This window comes from Schistocerca americana, chromosome 1 (genome assembly GCF_021461395.2).
Source record: "Schistocerca americana isolate TAMUIC-IGC-003095 chromosome 1, iqSchAmer2.1, whole genome shotgun sequence".
Taxonomy (NCBI): domain Eukaryota; kingdom Metazoa; phylum Arthropoda; class Insecta; order Orthoptera; family Acrididae; genus Schistocerca; species Schistocerca americana.
Window position 1 is genome coordinate 465,353,548 of NC_060119.1, and position 25,509 is coordinate 465,379,056.

Consider the following 25,509-nt stretch of genomic DNA (forward strand, 5'->3'; position numbering starts at 1 on the left):
TTTCACAAATGAGAAATATGATGATATGGTTTACTTTTATTGCTATGTTAGTGCTACTACTGAAATTTTGAACTTGGTTAAACGAAGATCATTGTAATCCCCCGTCCAGAAGTCGAAGCAGACTGCACGAATATGGAAATAGGCTTTCCAGTGTGTGATTTATCTGAATAAGAAATTCAACAAAATATGCTGAAAGAATAACACGTTGTTAACGCACTCCAGTGCAGCCCTGCTACTGGCCCATGATGACTTTTTGCACATGTCCACGCCACATTCTAGGAACATATATATGGCAAGTGTTACATGCATACAGCTTGTACCCATTTTATGTAAATCTTGTGCAATATCTTCAGGCTGAAAGCAGCACTGTATTAGTTGACTTTGTCACTATTGCTTACTGATGAAGCCACATTTATACAGGATGGAATCAATAATTGATACAATAGCCATCAATGATGGCAGGACACATCACATTTTACAGTGAAAAATTTTTCCAATTATACTTCACAATCAATGTGTACTACGGCATGATATGATATATTCATGGAATCTGTGTTCCTGGAGAAATGAATAATGACACAATAGTTGCAATTTTTTTTTTGAAAAAATAAAAAAAATTGAACAACAAGATAATGAGCTGCTGGTCACACAAAATGCAAGGTTTTTCCAACTTCGAACCCCTCCTAATTTTACTCTGTTTCAAGAACACATTCCCTAATCCATGGCTTAGTCATGGCAACATCTTTATCTTGCTACCATGATTCTCAGACTTAAGAACACTGCAGTTTTGTTTATTAGATTGGACAAAGTCAGGAACATACAGAAGAAATGTGAATGCATGAACTGAACAGCTTGATTGCATCATGGACACTACTGCCCTCATAAAGCACTGCTAACTTGCATTAGAAAGCAACAGAAAATGCCATCCAGAGAGTGAACTGAAGTTGGTGGCAAATTTTTCAATGTATGACTAAGTGTCACGTTAACAATCGACTATTGTTTTCTCTTGTAATGCATACATTTGGAATGCCTATTGATGTACGTCTCTCAGATAAGAATATTCTAGTATTGATATGTAGGTGGGTTTCTGCCATCAGTAAGCAGGAAGAGATCAGTGTCAGGTGATTCAATTACTGAAGACTTTCTGAATAAGATTATGTCTTGGAATAATAAGTAAGTATTATTTTCTATCACAATACAACTAAAGTTTCTTTTTCTTAATTATAAGCAAAGGTGCTGCAATTTATCATATAGCTTGTCCACAAAATGCGATTCATTTTTGTGGTTCCTAGTCCAGGTTTTAATTGTGTGTTGCATATATGTTATGGTAGGCAGAACAGTCAATACAATGAATCCTCCATTTTCAGAAGCTTGTCAGTGCATGAAAGCTTGGCTGTTCTTGAGGAGGAGGAAGAAGGTGCACAGATACATTAGTATGCCTCCTGAGCCTTTGGTGACAACAGACAACAATTCTTGTGAAGAAAGTGGTAGTGCACCCAGGCAACTTGAGGCTGATGAAGAAACAATTTTGACCAACAAGAACAAGTTAGGTTGTGAAACTGAGAATGATTTCTCTCATGATCATAAACTAGAAAATGTCAATTCAGATGAAACAGAAAGACTATAAATCTTAAAAACTGTAATCAAGAGATTGGAGAAGGGAGGACCTGCAAAGTGTTAACACTTTATTTCCTGACAGTGATCACAGTAAATACAGAACCTTGCCTCCAGTTCAGGTCTTTGGACCATTTTGTAATAATGAAATAGTTAAATTTATCATCACTGAATCAACAAAACATGTTTTATTCAAGAACTGTTCAGATACCAAGATAAAATATGAAGAGATAAATGGTTTTCTAGGCATTTTAAGTCTCTCAGGTTATAATCCTCTACATACCAGAAGACGTTACTGGGGTTCTGGGTTGGACATGAGAAATGAAATGGAGCATAACAACATATGTTGGCAGACACAAACGCAAACAATTTTTGGATGATATTCCCATCAGATCTTGATACAAAGCATGGTGCATAAACACAAACATGCATTATCTAGTGTGTTTCCAAATATACAAAGGTAGATAGCCACAAAGGAACGAAGTGAACAAGAAAGCATTTGGAAAAGGCTCTTCACCTCTAGTTCACATGATCAATTCACTTTCTGGGGAAAGTAAAACTCTCCCCTAAAGATTTCACTTTGACAACCTGTTTACATCACAAACAATGTTGGTTCGCCTGAAGGAGCAGGGTTATCGCACAACAGACGATTAGTCAGAACTGTTGGTCCAAATATGTATCATTTGTCTAAGACAATGTCCAAAATGAATAAGAGAGCAGATTTTTATTCCAAGAGCAACAAGGAAAGTAGAATGATAAATACCAGATGGCTACACAGTCTGCAGTAACAATTGCTTTGACCAGCCATGGCATCAATCCAGTCAGCTATGTGGGCTAATGCTCTAGACACAAGAAGAAAAGAATCCTCGTACCCTGACTATTTGTTGTTGAATGAATTCAAATCTCTTGTCTTCCCCCACAGTTTTTATCATACACTTTATCTCTTATTGTCCTAACACATCATCCTGTTCCTTCCTCTTGTCAGTGTTTTCCACACGTTGCATTCTTCACTGATACTGTCCTAACACATATTATCATCCTGTTCCTTCCTCTTGTCAGTGTTTTCTACACGTTGAATTCTTCACTGATTCAGAAGAGAACCTCCTCATTGCTTACCTTGTCAGTCCATCTAATTTCCATCCTCCTACAGTGGTACATCTCAAACACTTCAATTCCCTTCTTTTTGTTTCCCCATAGTTCCTGATACACTTCCATACAACACTGTGCTCCAGACGTAAATTTTCAGAAATTTTTTTCTCAAATTAAGACCTATGTTTGTTACCAGTAAAATTCTCTTGGCCAGGAATGTTCTCTTACCTGTGCTAGTATGTTTTTATGTCTTCCTTGTTCCATCTGACACGAGTAATTTTGCTTCCAAAGTAGCAGAATTTCTCAGCTTCGTCTATTTCGTGATCATCAATTTTGAAGTTAAGTTTATCATTAATCTCATTTCTATTACATCTCATTACCTTTGTCTTTTTCTGGTTTACGTTCAATCCATATTCTGTACCATTACACTGTTCATTCCATCCAACAGATCCTGTAATTCTTCTTCACAACCACTGAGGATAACAATGTTATCAGCAAATCATATCATTTATGTCCTTTCGCTGTGAATTTTAATCGCACTCTTGAACTTTTATTTTATTTCCATCACTGCTTCTTCGATGTATAGATTGAACACTAGGAGCAAAAAATTACATCCCTGTCTTACACTCTTTCTACTCTGAGCACTTTGTTCTTGATCTTCCACAGCCCTATTGTTCCCCTCTTGGTTCTTGTGTGTACTGTACATTACCCATCTTTCCCTATAGCTTACTCCTAATTTTCTCAGTATCTTGAACATCTCTCACAATTTTATGATGTTAATTACTCTTTTCTTGGTTGACATCTTTATTTTTCTTAATCCTTGCTTTCATTATCAAGCAATATGTAAGAACTGCCTCTCTCATACCTTTATCTTACTGAAATCTACGATGACTGTCATCTAAATAATCTTCAATTATCTTTTTCATTCTTTTGTGTACTATGCTTGTCAGCAGTTTGGATGCATGAGCTCTTAAACTGACTGTGTGACAGTTCTCGTACTTATCAGACTTTGCTGTCTTTGGAACTGTATGGATGATATTTTTCCAAACGTCTGATGGTATTTCACCAATCTCATAGACTCTGCACACCAACTATAGTAGTAGTTTTGTTGGCGCTTCCCCCAATATTTTAGAAATTCCATTGGAATGTTGTCCATCCTTTCTGCCTTATTTGATCGCAAGTCTTCCATAGCTCTTTTAAATCTGATTCTAATATTGGACGGCCAATGTCATCCATATCAAGTCCAACTGCTTCTTCTATCAGGTCATCAGACAAGGCCTTCCCTCATAGAGACTCCAATGTACTCTTTCCACCTATCTACTCTCTCCTCAGTGCCTAACAGTGGACTACCCACTGCACTCTTAATGTTATCCCCCCTTGCTTTTAATTTCACCAAAAGTTGTTTCAACTTTTCTACACGCTGAGTCTGTTCTTCAAACCATCATTTCATTTTCGTTTCTCCACATCTTTTACACAGCCATTTCACTTTAGCCTCCCTGCATTTCCTGTTTATTGCATTCAAGTATTCATATTCCTGAACTTCCTTCCTCTGTCAAACAATTGAAATATTTCATCTGTTACCCAATGTTCCTTTGCAGTTACCTACCTTGTACCTATGTTTGTCTGTCCTACATCTGTAATTGTCGTTTTTAAAGATGTCCAGTTTTCTTCAGCTGAACTGCCTACTCTGGGTCCCCTTATCACAACACCCACACCTTTAGAAAACTTCAGGACATCTTACCATTCCTCGTTACTTCAGTATCACACATCCTTCCACATTTGATTAACTTCAATTTACTTTTCATCAGCACTAAATTCTTATTCAGGTCTATACCTGCACGACCCAATATCTGATTTTGGAATCTCTGTCTGACCATGATTTAATCCAACTACCTTTCCGTGTCTCTGGATCTTTTCCATGTACACTTCCTCTTGTGATTATGGAACAGAGTATTCGCTATTACCATCTGAAATTTATTGAAGAAGTCAATTAGTCTTTCCCTCTCACTCATACTTCGAAGCCCATATTCCCCATTACTCTTTCTTCTGTCCCTTCTCCTACAACCACATTCATATCTGTCAAGACCATTAGATTTTCATCTCCCTTTACATATTTAATCACCCATTCAGTATCTTCATATACTTTCTCTATTTCTTCATCTGCTGCTTGCGATTCTGGCATACATATTGTTGTCAGTGTCAGCTGGCTGTCGAATCTGATGAGACCAACACTGAATTGTTTACAGTAGCCCACTCTCTGCCCTACTTTCCTTTTCATAGTGAATTCTGCACCTATTATACCATTCTCCACTGCTGCTATTACCATATATTCGTCTGACTAGAAATTGTCTTCTTTTCATTTTCATTTTCCCTGATCCCTATTATATTTAGATTCAATCTTTGTATTTCCCTTTTCAGATTTTTTTAGTTTTCCTGTAAGGTTGAAACTTCTAAAATTCCATGTTCTGACTCTAGAATGTCATCCCATCATTGATTATTTCATCTATTTCTCAGGGTCACCTCCTCCTTGGCAGTCCCCTCCAGGAGGTCAAATGGGAGATTAATCCAAAGTCTTCTGCCAATGAAGAAATCATAATGACACTCTAGGAGATTCAAATGGGGGAATAACCCAGAATTTTCTGCCAACTGGAGAGATCATCATGAAAGTTTTTCCAATTACAGGCCATAAGTCTGTAGATACATGTTGTGTGTCTTTTATACAGTGGTTTCCATTGCCTTCTGCATCCTCAACCGGTTCAATGCTAATTCATCCACCTTTTAAGGGCAGTTTCCCACCCCAGGACAAGAGATTGCCTTGAATCTATGTCCCCCATCCAACCCCTTTTGCAAGGTCTTTGGCAGAATGAGGGTGACTTCTCATGGCAGAAGTCTTCAGCCAACATTGCTGAGGATTTTTTATCAAAATTTCACTAATGGCTGGGTTCCAATACAGCACTAGGACATTTTGATTAACAGTCAAAGACACTACACCTAAACCACTGGTTCACTACTAACAGGTGAGTGTTAGAGAAAAGAAACGGTGGTGGGTGACTTCCAATGCAACAATCCCTGAAGGTTCTAATAAGCCTGCACATAATCCATATCAAGGTAGAGTGCTGCACGAGATGAGATATGAGGAGGAAAAACTTCTGGTAGCTATGGCGTCACAGAAGAAAAGAAGAGTCTGCACTGTACAGGAACTCCGAGAACAATGTGCTGTAAGTGTGATACTTTTTTGTACTTAGTGTGATTTGGACCATATCGCAGAGAGTGAGTACTATTGTCTAAAAACAACATGAATGGCATAATTGCATTATTTTATTTGCTGTCATGTATTCCATTTTAAATTTATGTTCTCCCTAGTGTGACATATAGGTTACACATTCTTGTTTAAATTATTATTTTTGTTTTGTTTTGCTGGGGACAGTATGTTTCTTTAATAACAATTCCCTACTTATCATAAATGTGTGTGTGTGTGTGTGTGTGTGTGTGTGTGTTTTACTGCATCATGCTAAAATGGCTGGACAGATTTGGATGAAATTTGGCACGGAGATAGCTTAGACCCTGGATTAACACATAGGCTACTTTTAAAAGTGTGCAGTGCAATATATTTATTTACTTGAAGGATATAATGTGAAACATGGAAATAATAATTGAGCTCTGTGCAATGACCAATGAAAAGTAACAATAGGAAGACCAATCAAAAAGCATAATGATATAACGCTTATTTCCAGATTGAAAACTGTGTTATGACACATTGCGTTTCAGGGAACATGGTGTTGAAGATTTATCACAAACCCAACATTCTTGGTATAATTCGCTCTAAATGTCAGTTAAAGTCATATTCGCAGTAACAGCCTTAATGAGCTTCTCATACATCAAATGAAATAGCAACATTAGAATATTCTGTGTAGCCACACAGAGACATCACGTTACCTAACTGAATTGTGTACAACCCTGGTTCGCATCCTGATGCAGTGAAATATTATTATTATTATTATTATTATTATTATTATTATACAAATTTGGCCGTTAAAGACCGTGAAAACAGTTATTTCTTGCGCTTCTGGGAAGTCTTCTTTCTCTCAGTCCACACTTCTTTCATTCTTGCGCTGAAGGCGGCTTTTCTCTCTTCAGACCATTTAGTTCCACAAGTCTTCTTAATTTTCACACCGAAACCCATGAGTGAATTCAGTTTTTTTTTTTCTAAAAAGGTTTCTGTTAAATATTGTTTCCTGATCTATGTCCATTTCTTTTAGATCTCTTTCTGTGTTGATAAACCATAAATTTTTATTTTTTAGATTTGCGATGTACGAAAATATTTGTTTTGTAAGCCTATTCGGGTTCATCCTCAAGATGTGAGCATAAAAGGAGCATCTTCTTTTTCTAATTTCGTCTGTAATTTTGCTGCACTTCGTATACACTTCTTTGTTGCTTTTTAGTCTGTATACAGACTTGCCTTGATCATCTGTTATTTTCCTGTGTCCAAGAATTGTCCTCACAATTCTTCTTTCACGATTTTCTATCTGTTCTGCGTATGTAAAATTTGCCTGTGTTTCTGATGCATATAGTATCTGCGGTCTAATGACAGTCTGGTAGTGTCCGAGTTTAATGTTTTTGGATATACATTTTTTTGAATACATTTGTCTGCAGTAGTGAGTTGCTGTCTCTGGTTTTTGTATTCTAGCCCTGCAGGCTGGATGACTTTTTGCCACAGGCTGAATTAGGTCACTAAGATATTTAAAATGTTTAGATACCTGTATTTTCCCGTATTTCGTAGTTATTTTCTTTGGTGGATTTTTGATATTTGTAATGATTTCTGTCTTTTCAAATGAAATTTGCAAGCCTGCTTTTTCAGCAGTTTCTTTAAGTAATTCTATTTGTTTTATTGTGTCTTTTTGTGTGTAAGCTAAACAGGCGAGATCGTCAGCGAAGGCAAAACAGTTGGTTTCAATGGCTTTGTAGCACTTCCCTCCAATTTGGACTTTCTCAACTCCATGTTTTTGCGTGAGTTTTCTCCATTCTGCTATGACTTTATCCAGAACACAGTTGAAGAGTACCGGGGACAGCGCATCTCCTTGTCTGACGCCAGTTTTGACCTCGAAATGCCGTGAAATTTCTCCTTGGAATTTTACTTTTGATGTTGTATTTGTTAATGTTTCTTTGATTATGGTGATTGTTGTTTCATCTATTTCATATTCTCGAAGTGTTTTGATGAGTGTGTCCCTATCGATTGAGTCATAAGCTTTTTTGAAATCAATGAATGTTATGAAATATTTCTTGCTCCTTGTAGATAAATAGTTCATTGTTGTTTTGAGGTTAAAAATTTGTTCGGCGCAGGATCTTCCTCGTCTGAAGCCAGCTTGATATTCTCCAAGTTTTCCCTCTATAATTGGTGATACACGATTGAGCAGGGCTTTTGATAGAATTTTGTATGGGACTGGGAGAAGCTATATTCCACGATAGTTGTTAACATCCCTTTTGTCACCTTTTTTAAACAAAGGGTGAATTAGGGCAGTTTTCCAGTGACTTGGGATTTTCTTGGTTTCCCATACTTGTTCAAGTTCTTTGTGTAGTGCTTCTACTGATGTTTCTCCCCCAAGCTTGAGCATTTCTGCTGTAATTGTGTCTTCTCCACATGCTTTCCTGTTTTTGAGATTTTTGATTACGTTTGTGATTTCCTCTCCTGTCGGAGGTGTTGAATGTGTTGGTAATGTTTCTGGTTGCGTAAAACTGAGAGTCTGGATGGGTGTTTGGCAGTTTAGGAGTGTCTCAAAATATTCAGCCAGGATTTCACAGTTTTCAGTATTGTTGGTGGCGAGAGTCTTATTATTTCTCATAAGGTTTAGGCAAGGTGACTGGTATCCTCGGAGTTTCTGGTTGAATGTTTTGTACCAAGCTGCCGCGTTGCATTTCTTGAAATTCTCTTTGATTTAGTCCAGTTGTTGTTTTTCATATTGTCTCTTGGTGTTGCGAATAGTTTTCGAGGCATTCTTTCTGGCTTGCTTAAATTCATCAAAGTTGTTTTCAGTTTTATGTGAGTTCCACTTTTTCCAGGCTTTAAGTCTTTCATACAGAACTTCATTACAGTTGCTGTCCCACCACGGGTGTCTCGGTTTGCTCTTTTTTGGAAAGGTTGTTTCTGTTGCCTCAATCAAGTTGTTCTGAAATTCTTGGAGGTTTTGTGAAGGGGAGAATGTCTTTAGTTTTTTCTGAAAATCCTTGAGGTTAGAGTTGGACTTAAGGTTGTAATTTCTCAGGGTTGCAAGATCAAAACTTATTTTATTTCTGTTTTTATATTCACCGTTTCTGCTTTTCTGTTTGTTTTGTGGGATCAGTTTAGTTTTTATTTTCGTGAGATAGTGATCGGAGTCGAGGTTTAGAGATTTTCCGACACGTGTGTTCAATATTTCTTTTTCACATTTGGAGGAGATGGCAACGTGATCTATTTGAAATTCTCCGATACTTTTTATCGGTGATACCCAGGTTTTTTGTTTTCTGGGAAGATGTTTAAAACGAGTTGACATTAGCTTGAGTTTAAACTGCTTACAGAGCATAATTAACCTTTCTCCATTTTTGTTGGTTTGTTTGTGTGCGGGAATGTTGCCGACAATATCGCGGAATTTCTTTTCTTTTCCAATCTGAGCGTTAAAATCTCCTAGAAGTATTTTTGCATTGTGAAATATTATTATTATTATTATTACTGTGGGAGTTTCTTATTGGAGACTGATATAATTATAACGCTGCTTCCCATTAATATTTGCTTTTTTAAAAATTGTTTTATGAGGCTGCTCACACCCAGTATTATCAACATCAGAAAACTGACAAGTTCCTTAACTCCCGGTCATCTATGGAATCAGCGTGAAGACTTATAACAATGGTGTTACTTACATGCAGTATGGCAAACTGAGAAATGTCCTTTAAATGTAGGACATCATAGGATGTTAATGAGGCTGGATTATTATAAGTGAGCTTATCTGCTGGTAACAGGCACACACGCGAGGACAGGTAACATTGCTTAATATTCAAATGTTATAAAATCTGCGATGCATAGAACCAGAAATTGCTTATTCTCTTTCTCTGTGAAGTTAGTAGGTCTGTTACCCATTCAAGCTGAAATGACTGGATAGATTTTGATGATCTTTGGAATGTAGCTAGCCTAAACTCTGAATTAACACACAGGCTGCCTTTTATTGCAAAACAAATAACTTTGTGTGGGATGGCTAAGAGACTATTGCTCCCAAGGGATGTGTAATGTGATTAAAAAGTCATAGCTGAAAGTTAACCATCACTTGAATGCATTAAGTGTGGCTAGAGATTAGTTTTTAACTGTTTCAACAAATGAAGGAAGTATGTACGCAAATCTATGAAAGCAGAATTCCTGTTGAATTTGCTGCTGGCTCATCTGACAGCTAATATGAGAGTTCAACTCTACAACGACCGTGATTGTACTCTATGCTCAATATCTCCTCAAAATCAGTGAGGGCCTCATGGGAATGGATGCAGATGGCCTAATAAAATATGAAAGCCACTTCTGTAATGCTATAAGCTCAGAAGATAACCTAGTTAATGAGGTTTTTCCAAGCTTACATGAAAGCTTGAGCAACAAGGAGTGGTTATGTGGAAGAGTTATCTTGGCACCTAAGTCTGAATTGGTGGAAAAAATCAATAAAAAAATTAATGCTCCAGTACCTGGTGAGGTGGCCACCTCCTACACATGAATCAACACAGTGATGAGCAGAGATGACAATGCCATATCCTGTAGAGTTTCTAAATTCATTAGAGCTGTCGGCAGTGCTGTCATCCAAGTTGGAGCTGAAGCCCACCTTGTTGATACATAACCTGGATGCATCACGATTGTGCAATGGCACCAGGTTACGCATCAAGGACATGAGAAAGCATATTGTGCCGTCCTATATCACTGGTGGAACCATGGAAGAGAGAGTAATAATATCACGAATTCCCATCATCCCAAACAAATTTTCCATTCCATTTGTAACACTTGCAGTACCTCCTGAAAGTGGCCTTCTCAATCCTTACAAATAAGAGTCAAGGACAAACATTAAATGTGGCAGGTATTCATCTGGGCACCCCATGTTTCTCGCATGGACAGCTTTACGTTGGCTGCTCGTGTGTATCAAGAACCAGAAATTTCAGGAAGTCACAGACCGTAGTTTATACAGATGTATTGCACCGGATTTCTGGCTTTCCACACATAGTAAGATAATTATGATATTTTCTGCACTAGCCATGCCACAAACAGTTGTGCAAATATTTACTCCCTTTCCTGGCACATTTTGTACTTTGCTACTCAATCACGTAAAAATTTTTTCCTTAAGCAAACGAGAGGGTTTTGAGGGACCAGTGTTCTGCCGCCATTTCGCTGGACGGCAGGTGGCTCATGCTGCAATACCTTCAAGAGAACATTTGTGATGGCACGTATGTGTGGGTAGTAAGTTTCGGCATTAATGTTTCCTTACAACTGACAGTTTAACTGTAGATAACCCCCCGGGCCCAGCTAGTAAACATATAATTACCTTATTTGTAAAATACAGAAACGAAAATTAATTGATGCAGAAATGAGCTAAAACTGATCATGGTTTGCTGACAATCTATTGTGGACTGCCAAAAATGCATTTTGAAATAATTAAATAAAAAGGATTACCGACTGAGGCTTTGCCTTCTCATAATAAGGGCTATTCTATATGAACTGTGGAGATTGACTGACTGTTACAACTGGTCTGATTGCGAATAAATCACTATTATGCAAATGGTACTGTTTTTTTTTTCTTTTAATTTGCTGAAAACATTTGCAGAAAACTGCTGCATCATTGTAGTAGTTGTTGTCCATGTCATCCAAAGACTGTTTTAATGCAGCTCTCCATACTAGTCTGCAGTGTGCAAGCCTCTTCATTTCTGAATAACTACTGCAATCTACATCCTTTCGAACCTGCTTCTTTATTCACCCCTTTATGGAGATATGTTTATGAAATTTAGGAATTTATCCTATTATATAAATCCTAATCAATGTTCACAAATTAATAACAAAAAACCTTGTAATTTAGCAGTGGTAGTAATCAAAATAGTAGTAGCAATAATAATAATAATAATAATAACAACAACATTAATAATAAATATTTACATCTGTATCTAGGGAACTGTTCAAACTAGAGCATAACTTTATGAACTTGTTTTTGAAGCAATTGACTATCTTTGCTAGTTCCAGCAACAATGACTGTCCCTCCTAAGATACAATTTTAATATTAATTCCAGAATCCAAGTATTTTATTCTCCAGAAGATGTAGAACATACCATGGTTCTTCTCTGACAGAAGTGACCTTGTGGCTGGTAAAAAAATTTCCATTAGTTCTGGTACTTTTCGAATAATTCTGAAAGCACATAATGCTGCTTTTTTCCTGATGTAAGCATTAGGAGATTTCATGAGTCGTTCCACTTCTGCAGCAAGGTCTCTTGACATTTCTGGGGATGCTATTGCTCCTAGTGTACAAAGAGCTAATCCAACAACAAACTGTGTAGAGCTATTCAGATCACTGAAACAATTTACAAAACAGTTATATATTTATACATAAACAGTAAACTTTAAATTAACAATACAACTTGTTTTGTCACTGTACTTAAAACCAAATCTGCAGTATCAACAAAAGGCCTCTGCTGTTTACTCACATTTACAAAAAATAGGTATCGGGAACAACTGTATTCTTGTGCATCTATTTGAAGAAAATTTTGGTGTCACAGTTTCTGTTCATACAGTAAATAACATTTTGGTTACTTGGGAACTTCTGGGAGAGTGGTACTTGGGAATTCGTTAAACCACAGACCGTAACTGAGGAAACTTGATGCAAATAGAATACTGACCATAATTAAAGTATGCAAAAAGAGTGTATGAAAGAAATGGTAATAATCATATTTGAGAGCATCATGCCAACTAACACAATGTAACAAGTTAGATTATCTGATGTACGTGGATTGTATAACATAACTAAATAATAATAATAATAATAATAATAGGGTTAACAACAGGAAAAGTGCATAATTTACCCTCCACTCACTTTTTGTTAGTGTTAAAAACTTTGAAGTACATGAATCTCATGATTTCTATACATGTATGAGAGCTTTAAAAATGAAATGAAATTAGTACTTTAAAACAATGCAAATAACACAGAATATAATTTTATTATAACAACAAAAACAATCAATTTTTGCCAAAATAATTTAATTGGATAAATAAATAATCTCCTCACCAAGTGGCGGCAGAACATTTATATAATAGAAGATTATAATTAGGCAAGCTTTCAGAGCCAGAGGCTCCTCCTCCAGGCAGAAAGGTTGTAGTCTCCCCTGAGCTGCAGTTCTGAGTGACTGTCCTGAAACCTATCCCTTTTTCTAGACCTCTCTAACCCTTTTCCTTCACTCCTCTTCCTTCCCCTTCGACCCTTCTGCCTGAATAAGGAGCCACCGGCAGGGGGGTGAAACTCATATAGGGATTTCCGGTAACACGACGTTGGTTTGGTCCCAGGCCACTTGGAGCGCTGCAAGTTTAGCAATTTATAGTCTCGTGTTCCTATTGGATGACGTAGTCTTCCATAATTGTTTTGGTATCGTAGCAACGTGATTGTGATTTTTCGTTTATTATTCTGCTTAATTTTTGGATGCATTCGTAATATTTGATGGTGTGATGATTCAGTATTTACTTTTTTACTTTTGTTTCATATAAAACACGAGGTTGTATCATCACATTACGTTCTGTGGACTCTTGTATATTTGTTCCTGCAAAGAAATACAATTTCCATTGCTCAGTTTACTTAAAGGGTAAGTATATTTTTTATTTCTGTTAATATTTCCTTGTATTTCATAGAGAATCCCATGCTAGCAGTTTTTGACATAGTTTGTATTCAACTTTCCGAATCCTGTAATGGAATATAATTTTGGCTTTGATTCATCTTCCTTTTTGCCACGAAGTACTCTTAGTGACATAATAAGTATCATTTATTGTGCCGTTTACTACATACCAAATATTGGACGTGTTACAATTGATTCGTAATGCCTTGAGTGTGTTCTATTTCCTGTTTTCGACAGTAAATATTCTGTACAGTACATAACACTCTATCCAGGTAAAAAGTGTTTGTTGCTGTTGTATCGACAAAGGTTGTGTTCTCACATAATAAGACATTTGTTTCGAAGTCACACAAAGCAGGTCCTTCAAGCAGTTGAACATTTACACGTATTATTGTGGCAATATCCAATGCAGTAGAAATCTTCTCGCACTTTAATGCTCAACACAATGTAATACAGATTTACAGCTGTAACTGTTACTGATAATGTACAGTTGAATTTGGTATTTACCATGGTATCAAGATGCTGAAATATACTGAAATGGTACAATAAGCAGTGTTTCTACCGCCTGATAGCACTGTTTAGCACTGTTTAACGAAGTAGTGTTGAATATAGAATATAGCGCAACTACGCTCACGCAGTTATATATAGAGTGATGTGCATATCCGTAGTAGAAATGAGAATTTGTTTCGTTTTTTCACTATTTTGTAGCAATAACACATCAGATTACAAGCCATGATAGCAGTTATCAATACTTCAGTACAGGATAGCTGCATTTAGACATAAGCTAATATGATTTTTGATAGTGAAATTAATTTCACATTGAGTTTTCTTTAACATTAATCAATGTAAACCATACCTGATCTTTTTTCTCGTTCCTAATTTTTGGTTTGAATAACATTTCAGACTCATGAGGATGGATCATACAGGAAGAGAAGAATCCAGTTTGAGACTGAAATTGAAATACTCGTGCAAGTTTCCTGGATGCAGGAGTAGTTATTATGTAAAAATAAATTCCAAACACAAGAATAAACATTTCTATAAATTTCCAGCTGCATCAAAAAGTGAGACTTTAAAGAAGTGGAAATTGATCTGTAATATAGATGAAGGTATCAACTGTAGTTATTATTATATGTGTGAGGATCATTTTTATGAAGCAGATTTTGTGAACTTCACTAGACACAGGCTAAATCCTGGTGTTATACCAAAGCACATGGAATTGGTGTTGTATCATCCTCCCCCCACCCATCTGTGTTACACTGGTGGTGGTGGTGGTGGTGGCGGTTTCACCACATCGGGTGCAAATACAAGTGTGCACGAGACAGGTCACAATGCAAAATCTATAGTAATACAACGAAGCAGTCCCCCTTTACAGAGCACAGATGATGGTAAGTACAGCTTTTTATGCTCACCTGTTTATGATGTTGAAAGTAGTGCAGGTGTAATGGGATCTGGCGTTTCTGAACGTGATTTAACTCCAAGAAAACACAAAATGTATAAATTGCATAGAATTACAGTTTCTAGAGTGTGTAAATTGAAAAAACAGCTACAGAATGAGAGGAATAAATTGAAAATTCTAAAAGAGTTGTATGATGACAGGAAATTTCAGTTAATTGAAGAAGAGTTGAATGATGTGACTAAAACTTTTATTAATAGTCAGTTAAGAAATGCCAATATGCAGCACACAGCAGTACGGTGGTCTATACAAGATTAGGCATTTGCTGTATCTATTTATAAGCATAGTCCCTGGTTGTACAGATATTTGGCCACATACTTCTCCCTTCCATCTATCAGGCTGCTCAAGGGAGTGCTTTCCCACATACCATTTGATACAGGACTTAATCCAGCTTTATTAAACTTTTTATCAAGGGAAGTAAGTAATATGCATGAAAATGACAAGTACTGTGCTCTACTTTTTGATGAAATGTCTCTGGATGATGGTATGTACTATGATGCACACAAACAGCTAATCTATGGGTATCAGGACTTGGGTCATTTAGGACGCTCACCTGTAGCTGCTAGTCAAGCATTGGTTTTTATGCTGAAAGGCATTCACAGAACTTGGAAACAAGTTCTAGCATATTACTTTACTGCAACCACTTTCCACTACACCCATTTGAAATCACTCATTGTTCACATCATAAGTGAACTACAGAATATTGGGTTCAAAGTGGTTTGTACTGTATGTGACCAGAATGCAACAAACCAAAAGGCCCTTAAGCAACTGTGTGAAGCAAATTTGTTGAAGCTCAGTATATTTCATTTTGTCGTCAATAATCAACCAATTGTTACCATTTATGATGTACCACATCTGCTCAAAAACACTAGAAATGCTTTGATAGATAATAAAATTCAATTTGAACCTCACAAAGCAGCAAAGCTTGAGTACATCAGTACAGTGTTCTTTTATGTCAAAATGAAGGTAAAAGTTGCTGCTGCACAAATGAGCCATACTGTTGCAGCTGCAATTGAAACATATGTTTCTACTCACACATTACCATCTGAAGCTATACACACAGCTGAGTTTGTGGAAAAGGTAGATAATCTCTTTGATTCACTCAACAGTAATGAGCAATATCCCAGGGATGGAAAACAATTTAGGTGTGCTTTATCAGAAAATGCGCCACATTTAGAAATGTGGTATAGCATATTGAGGGAAATAGGCAGCTGGCAAATAATAGATTTAAAAACGGGAAGAAACAAGACTAATATGTTTAGCTTCATAAAAGGTTGGCAGATTACATTACAGTCTATTATTTTCTTGTGGGAGACCTTGAAAGTGGTTGGCTTTAAGTACTTAAATTTAAAGGCGTTCAATCAAGATGCTTGAGAAAATTTCTTTTGTTGTATAAGACAACATGGTATTGCTAATACAAACCCAACTTGTTTTCAGTTTGTACAAGCTCTGAAGACTTGTGTTGTCAATCATATGACTTTGCCTTTCAAAGCCATGAGTGTAAGTAACTGTGAAAATGATGATTACACTCCCTTGAGCAGTTTGTGTCACTTTTTGGCAGCTAGTGGTAGGAGTGAACATTTAAGTGAATGTGAGATGAAAGACACTGATACACCTGAGCAAATTTATTCTTACTCAGACGGTATCATCGAGTCTGTAGAAGATCAACAATCCTTAGCCTATGTAGCAGGCTATGTACTAAAAGCCATAGATGTACCAGATGATTGTGAAACATGTAATACCAGTCTCTACTCCTCTGTTGTGACTGAAAATCATTTGTTTACCTCATTTAAAGAGAATAGTGAGGAGCATTCTCATTTGAAATATGCAAGTGAAAGAGTCATGATTTTCCTAAGGGCACTCCATGATCAGCTGTATGAATATCTAAATAGTCATGGTCACACAACAAAACTACACAAAAACATTTGTTCTGTCTCATACAACAATTTGTAATAAACATGACATTGAAGAGAGACTTCTGAAGACAAGTATTCCATTTATAATATACAAGTATGTGAAAGAAAAGAAATTTACAAACAAGAGGAAATTGTGTATGCAACAACTTAAAAAGAAGTTCAAATCATGTTAAAAGACTTTGTATTTTGTTTATTATGTGTACAATGAGAGTAAGCTCCCTATACATATACAAATGTTCTTGTATCAAAATCATGCCTTTGACTTGTTATGACAAAATTTGGTAATTCAGCAGGCACATAACTTAACACTTTCTAGATGTGATGATTGGATTCTAAAAGTATAATGAATAAAGTGCTGTCAAGGGGAATTTGTGTTAATTTTCAGTAGTGTATCAAACAGTGTTTTCAAAGAGGAAGTAAATAAATAAAAATGTTAAAAATAAATGTTGTACCAGTGTCTTCTTTCATTATTTAAACATGATGGGTGTTGCCAAAATAACAGCCAAGTTGGGGAAAAAAGAAAAAAAATTTTGTGTGTTGCAGTTCATTTTCTTTGTATGTCTCATTGGCAAAAACATTTTGGCTACATTCATAGAGTGTCTACCTGCTCTGCTCCCAATTTGTTTTTCAGTTGATGTAAAGAAGCATTTTGTGTATTTCATAAATTTATTTGAACTGTGCAGAAGTTCAATTTCAGATGACTGAATATCCAATAATAACAATCAACAGAAAAAATAATAAATCGATTTTGTAGACTTTACAGTACATCCTTGGTTTGTAGCACAGATTTTTTTGTAAATGACCTCTTGGTTATCCATTAGCTGTGTAGTTATTTATTTGTGTAACCTACTATTCCACTTTCGATCATGCGAGTGGACATAATGTGCTTTAGGATATGTGGAAACGTAAAAATCATTTATATATGCATGCAATGTCAGATGATTTTTTAGTCTGATATGTGCTAAAGCTCGTTTATTTCCACATGATATCAGCCACACGGCCAAAATCGCAATATTGAGTTTTACAAAAAAATTTCACAGTCAAAAGGTGACATCATAATTTACGAAAATTTTCACAATGTAAACTGCAGCTACGAGTAGTTAATGTGTGTTTTTGATTGAGATTTCTTTTATATATTACTTTGCAAGATCTCAAAAACCTTTATTACTGCATTATGTGGCCCACATTCAAAGATTAAATGAAACATATTGTCATCTAATTCGCGTATTTAGAAATAAACATAAGAGATTTTCGCGCCATATTTTTTCGTATCGAAGTTCACAGCCAGGCCACAAGTAGCGCTGGTGTCGTTCTGTGTTTCCGTATAATAACGTGGTCTTTGCACTTCTACTATATTGGTGTTCTGTGGCCACCGGCTCCGAAAGCTTGCCTAATTATAACCTCCTTTAATGTGTATGTTCTGCTGCCACTTGGTGAGAAGATTTTTTATCCATCCAGTTGAATTATTTTGTCTGAATATAATTTTATTGCTTCAGTTTCATTTATTAAGTGAGGTGTTTTCCCCAATTTCAGAAAGTCTCTATAGACTCTGAGTTTCATTGTCATATGGTTCAAATCTTGGATAAGACTTTTCTCTGTGCACAACAGCAATCTTCCTCATTAACCCATTAGTTTTAGTGCCCTCCACCATAAATCATCATAAAATCAACCCATTAGTGAGCAGCGTTACATTAATCATATACATGACAAGACTGAACTTTTACCGATTTCTTCGACAAGGTAAACTTTTATAATTTGCTATGCTTATTTAAGGATTGATGAATCGCTGTTCTTTCATTCCTGTGTTAGTAGTTGTAAGAAGCAGTCCACTACATTGAATGTTTCGCCGTTGAATCTAAACATTTTTCCGTGCAGCCTGAATCACGTCACACCATGGCTTTAGAGAAGTATAACAATTGAAATATGTAATTCTTCAGGTTCAAAATTTGTACGTAGTTCCTTTACATATCAACAACTACATGCCATATATTTAAATTCATGCAACACTGTTTGTAGTGTGAAAAAACAAGCTACACTTTCAGGGTTACATAAAAGTAATGCTAAGTCCTAACGTGCACACTTAAAGAAGAAATTTCAGGCGTTATTCTATTATGCCCATTGTCGTTGCAATTTTGTGTTATTTTAGGCTTATTGGGATTGTAACAAAAAGAATATTATCCCTGAAAATTGCTCCTTTCCAAAGAAGAAGAAAAGTAGAGGTAGATGAAAGAGGTTCTGCAATGGAACTTTGATTTTACATTCTCTGATTTTAAGTTTTTCATGATTCTACACCATAAATTTATAGTCCCCATGAAAAACAATAAGATCAATGTTAAAAAATCCCTAATTTTATATTTCTTCCTAGTGAGGTTTACCTCAATTCTACATTCTTACTCGATGCCCCGCTTGACTCCATGCCATTTTGTCCCACTGACATTTGATGTGACCAAATTAGTTATAAGTGCCACACCACGAATCCTGCAGAGCTGTCCATAAATCTGTAAGAGTTCGAGCGGATGGAGATCTCTTCAGAACAATATGTTGCACGGCATCCCAGATATGCTCAATAATGTTCATGTCTGGGGAGTTTGGTGGCCAGTGGAAGTGTTCAAACTCAGAAGAGTATTCCTGGAGCCATTCTGTAGCAATTCTGGACGTGTGGAGTGTCGCATTGTCCTGCTGGAATTCCCAAAGTCCGTCAGAATGCACAATGGACATGGATGGATGCAGTTGATTAGACAGGATGCTTACGTATGTGTCACCTGTCAGTGTCATACCTAGAAGTATCATGGGTCTCATGTCATTCCAAAAGCACACGCCCATACCTTTACAGTGCCTCTACCAACTTGAACAGTCCCCCGCTAACATGCAGGGTCCATGGATTCATGACGTCGTTTCCATACCCATACATGTGCATCGGCTCGATAAAATTTGAAACAAGACTCATCTGACCAGGCAACATGTTTCCAGTAATCAACAGTCCAATGTTGGTGTTGACGGGCCCAGGCGAGGTGTAAAGCTTTTTTGTCGTGCAGTCATCAATGGCATATGAGTGGGCTGTAGACTACAAATGCCCATACTGATGATGTTTCGTCGAATGGTTTGCATCCTGACTCTTGTTAATGGCGCAGCACTGAAATCTGCTGTTATGTGTGGAAGGGTTGCACTTCTGTGACATTGAACGATTCTCTTCAGTCGTTGCGACGCTATAGGTGTATAACAAATGGAGTGACTGCAGCTTCCACTTAGGCTTAATTTATATAGTCATACTTTGTATGCCCTTCACTACCATGCATTAATTTTACTTACAGTGGTTCTGCTTGGAGCCCATCGACAGAATCTGGTACATATCATGCCTTACTGACCACAGCGAACATAAGTTACTCCATTTAATATGTGCGGCACCAGAATTAACAGGATGTGTTCAGTGAATAATTGTGCGATGGCTTGTTCTTTTATTGTTGCTGTCCTCAATGGTGTTTAATGTGTTGTGACGGCAGGCAGATGGTCATAAATGTAACGAATTGCTGGGACATAGAAACACTGAAATCACAGCAGGCTTAACTTTATTTCATATTCATTGGTATAAATAAGTACCGTATGAGAAGGAAAGCTTGTTTGTATATTTATGCTTTCATGAAACCTGCTGTGTTTACACTACAGCAAGCGGCGAGCTTAAGTGCAAACGGCGGGTGTTGGCAATGCTGTAGAGCATTACACCTCAAACACTCAGCACAATGAACAAAGAAAAGTTCGCAAGCAATACTCTAGAGATCACTGCACTCGCCTAATCAGAGTATGCTGCACTGCCATTGGCTACAGAAGGGAAACACTCACCCTCACATATTGGATTCCAACACCTTTCAACGCACTTCAAAATTTTAGGTTTAATTCACAGTGTTCACCAATTTTTGCTTTTGTCTGGGTGAGCACAAATAAAAGACTCTCAAAAACACTCATTTTGAAGTATATAATTTGTGTTTGTAGCATGTCGGAAAATAGCTCTATTACCCTGTACACAGATACCAATTTCAATTTTTTTATGAGTGTTTACTTGCTGTCACACATTTGTGATTTTTTTAAGAACTAATGAAATTCATTACCACAAAAAATTGTGTAAACATTGTATTGTAGATTTATTTTCATTCACTTGCACAGATTTTATGCAAAGTAATGGACAGGATTACAGTTTTTAATTAAATATGCCAATTACATATATTTTCGCTTGTATTTTGGTGGTTTTAACATTTTCTTCAATTCGGAATGTCCCTCAATTTTATGGTTTTTAATACTGGACCACACAAAAACATAAAACAGAGGTTTCACTGTATTCATTCTGCCACACAAAACATAAATGGTCTGTTTCTGTGTAAATCACATCCTGTAGCATCAGATATAACCTAATGTGAACCCAGTAACTAATGTTAAAAGATATTCTTAGCAGTTCAGGGAATACACTGAAGTTCCTTCACCCTCCATCCAGACCAAATACAGCAAGCACATGTATGGAAGTGACTGATTGAATTAAACGGTGAGTAATGACAATATTAGCCTGACTGGCCTTGGCAGCTAGAGACAGAGTGTGTGTGTGTGTGTGTGTGTGTGTGTGTGTGTGTGTGTGTGTGTGTGTGTGTGTGTGTGTGCACGCGCGCGCTGTCTAGTTTTGAAGGAGGCGTGTTTGGGTGAAAGCTTACTGTTCCAGCAATCTTTCTGTTGTGCCTATTTGTGACTCAATGGGGAGTAGCAATCTATCCTTTCCATAATATTGTCATTATTCCATCCTGGATTTTCCATTGTTTAATTTTGTCAAACAGTGAAAAAGTACAGAATAGATATCCACGACATGAATCGGTACTGGGTAGTTTTAAGTCGTTTATTGGAAACCACTACACAGTCCCTGGAAATGCAGTCTCTCGCATAAATTTCTGAAGAGAAATTGAGCAATTATATATGACAAGGTATATGATGCTGTAGAAAGAACTTGGACAATCCCCATACTCCAGTACTGTAGCAGACAAACTCTGCTTTGATGAAATGAAAAATCTGATTATGAAAATACCCAAATGGAAAAGAAGCCAATGTGTTGGAATAAACTGTAAGACATCAGCATGTACCCAGTAACAATACAAGAAATTCAATGTGGGCCTGTGTGTTGAATGTTCTGCTGCTTAGCAAACAAAGTACTTTGTTGTTTTTTATTTGTAATTTGTACTCATGTTTGATTTGTTTCTATCTGAAGAAAAATATGTAAAACTTATGACATAAATTTACATTTGGCTTTCATTTGAGATTAGTGTTCTGTATATGGTATGGCATATTATATTAAAACTAGAACGAAAACTTGTTTTCTTTTCACTTTGAATGATTCTTTTTCAAAGCAAAAAACGAGTTATAAGTAACAAATATAAAAAAATACAAAAAATGATTCAGGTGCTAATGGGTTCAAATAACATGATCTGAGAGTTCTTTTCAGAAACACCAACAAGAAGTCTATCCTGTTGCAATAACATAATCTTAAATCAATCCATGATGAACTTGTAGAATAGTGGTGGCTGTTAGTTGGCATAATGAATAATTACCATTGTTGAAATGGTAAGCTCGCCTAATCTAGTAAACTTGTCTACGCCAATTACACACTGAGGTGACCAAAGTCATGGGATACCTCTTAATATTGTGTCACACCACCTTTTGCTCGGTGCATTGCAGCAACTCTATGTGGCATGAACTCAACAAGTCGTTGGAAGTCCTCTGCAGAAATAGTGAGTCACGCTGCCTCCACAGCTGTCTATAATGGCAAAAATCTTGCTGGTTCAGAGTTTTGTGCATAAAATGACCTCTTGATTGTGTCCCAGAAATGTTCAATGGGCTTCATGTTGCTCGATGTCGGTGGCCAAATCATTCACTCAAATTGTCCAGAATGTTTTTCAAACCAATTGCGAACAGTTGTGAGCCTATGATATGGCACATTGTCATCCATAAAAATTCCAATGTTGTTTGGAAACATGAAGTCCATGAATGGCTGCAAATGTTCTCCAAGTAGCCAAACATACCTATTTCCAATCAATGATCGGTTCAGTTGGACCAGAGTACCCAGTCCGTTCCACATAAACACAGCCCACACCATTATGGAGTCACCACCAGCTTGCACAGTGCTTCATTAACAACCTGGGTTCATGGCTTCACAGGGTCTGCGCCATACTTGAACGCTACCGTCAGCTCTTGCCAACTGAAATTGGCACTCACCTGAACAGTCCATCGTTTTCCAGTCATCTAGGATCCAACATATATGGTCACGAGCCTAGGAGAGGCACTGCAGGTGATGCAATGCTGTTAGCAAAGGCAGTTGTATTGCCTGTCTTCTGCCACAGTCCATTAATGTCAAATTTCGCTGCACTGTCCTAATGGATATGTTCATCATATGCCTCACACTGATTTCTGCAGTTATTTCATGCAGTGTTGCTTGTCTGTTAGCAATGACAACTCTACACAAATGCTGTTATGCACAGTCATTAAGTGGAGGCCACTGGCCACTGTGTTTCCTGTTGCGAGAGGTAAAACCTGAAATTTGGCGTTCTCAGCACACTCCTGACACTCTGGATCTAAGTTTATTAAATTCCCTAATGATTTCCAAAATGGAACGTCACTTAAGTTTAGCTACAGATACCATTCCGTGTCAAAGTCTGTCAATTCCTGTCACGTGGCTATAGTTACGTCCAAAACATTTTCATATGAATCACCGGAGTACAAATAATGGCTCTGCCAATGCACTGCCTCTTTATACCTTAGAAATGCGTTATTACCACCACCTGTGTATGTGCATATCACTATCCCATGACTTTTGTCACCTCACTGTATAATTACAGAAGGAATTTTCAGCTGCACCACTTTCTCTACCTTCCCTCATTTACAGTATAAATTGCATCAGACTCAAGTAAATCACTTATTCTAGCAAAACTGGTATCTGATGTCATTTCGGTGGTTACAAAATCGCGTCAAATTTATAAGACCACTTGCCAATATGATGTTGCACTCCCTCTGGCCTGGGTGCATACACTGATTCAATTGGGGAGGCAGTCATAAAGCTACTGTATGCTCTCCTGAGGCAAGCTGTGCTACAACTGTTGCAAATGATCCTTGATACCCTGGATACTGGCAATAGGATGGAGTTGACATCTGAGCTGGCTCTGCACATTCCTTTGGGTGACCGATCTGGGGATCTTGCTGGCCTCTACATCATACAGACGGTTCATAGAGAGATATGCCTCGTGAGGACAATCATTGTTCTGTTGAAAGTTAGCAACTTGATATCAGCACATGAGAGGTAGCTCACGAGGAAGAGGATGTCCATGCTGTACCCTGGTGTCACCAGTTTTCCCTCAGTCACTACTGGCCATGACCTCAAGTCATACGCAATGGCTCCCCGTATCATGATGCCAGGAGTAACTACACTGTAATTCTCCAAAACATCACGAGAATGGTACCTCTCGTCATGTCCCCGTCATATGCACCAGTGACGCTTACCCAGAGTAGTGCAGAAATATGATTTATTGCTGAACACAATGCGGCAGTAGTCCTTTGCTTCCTGGTCACAGCACCACTACAAGCACTGCCATTTGTATTTTAGTTTTAACATCAGCTTAGGCATGGGACATTAATTCCCTAAACTGGTTACTCTTAGTCTCTGTGCAACAGTGTGGGATGACAGAATGTTGCACGGTGTCCATCGCTTACCATCTCAGATTGCAGGTGTAGATGTGAGAGGTTACAATGTGCTTGGTGCCAAATACTGCAATCCTCCCATGATGTAGTCACACATGACTGACTGTAAACTTGTAAACTAGTATGCCTGCACTTATGTTCCCATGCAGTACAACACTGGGCCACTGTCACATACAAATGCCCCACAAATCTGGATACTGCAAGATTCGACCAGCTGGTTAAATTAAAACCCACACCGAGGCTCCTTTGAAACTCTGCCAGGTGTTCACAAAGCTGCTTCACACAAGAATGCACCACATATTCCTGTACTTCACAGCAATTTCTCACTATCTTATGCTGTTCGTGCCCCTTATACAAAGGTCACTTGATAAGTCTGATAATTTTCATGAAAGAATGGAACATTTTTGTTACACCTTCATGGCTCGTTAGCTTTACTATTCCAAGGTTTGTATAAGGAATTTCAACACTGTACAGCATAAGGTTCACTGCTGAAAGTCATCTGAATTGGTCAGTGTGTAGACTGTGACTAAAAATGGAGAAAACGGAGTTTCATGCTGTAATTAAACATTTTCATTTGAAGGTTTAGACTGCTGCACAAATCAAAAAAGAATTGGATGAAGTTCACAAGGACTCTCCACCATCACTGAAGACCATTTACTTTTGGATTAATGAATTTAAATGTGGTCGGACAATAACTACTGAAGATGAAACGTGCTCCAGCTGTCCAATTAGGGTCACCACATAGCAAACCAGTGACAAAGTCTGTGATATGGTAACGCAACACTGCCTAATAAAAACTCGCGAGATTGCTGAAACTATATGCATCTTAACTGAGCGAATGCATAGTATGCTACATAGATA

The 25,509-nt window shown here is 37.3% G+C and overlaps 1 protein-coding gene across 4 annotated transcripts in view; it reads right to left on the reverse strand.

Moving 5' to 3' along the window:
* The window catches only part of LOC124603490 (AP-1 complex subunit gamma-1), a 184,668-nt gene that overhangs the window by 120,530 nt on the left and 38,629 nt on the right, over positions 1-25,509 (reverse strand). For all 4 annotated transcript variants that reach the window (XM_047136400.1, XM_047136399.1, XM_047136402.1 and 1 more), the window contains one exon: positions 12,016-12,254. In XM_047136400.1, coding sequence (XP_046992356.1) covers positions 12,016-12,254 — 239 coding nt within the window. The remainder of the gene's footprint in view (positions 1-12,015; positions 12,255-25,509) is intronic.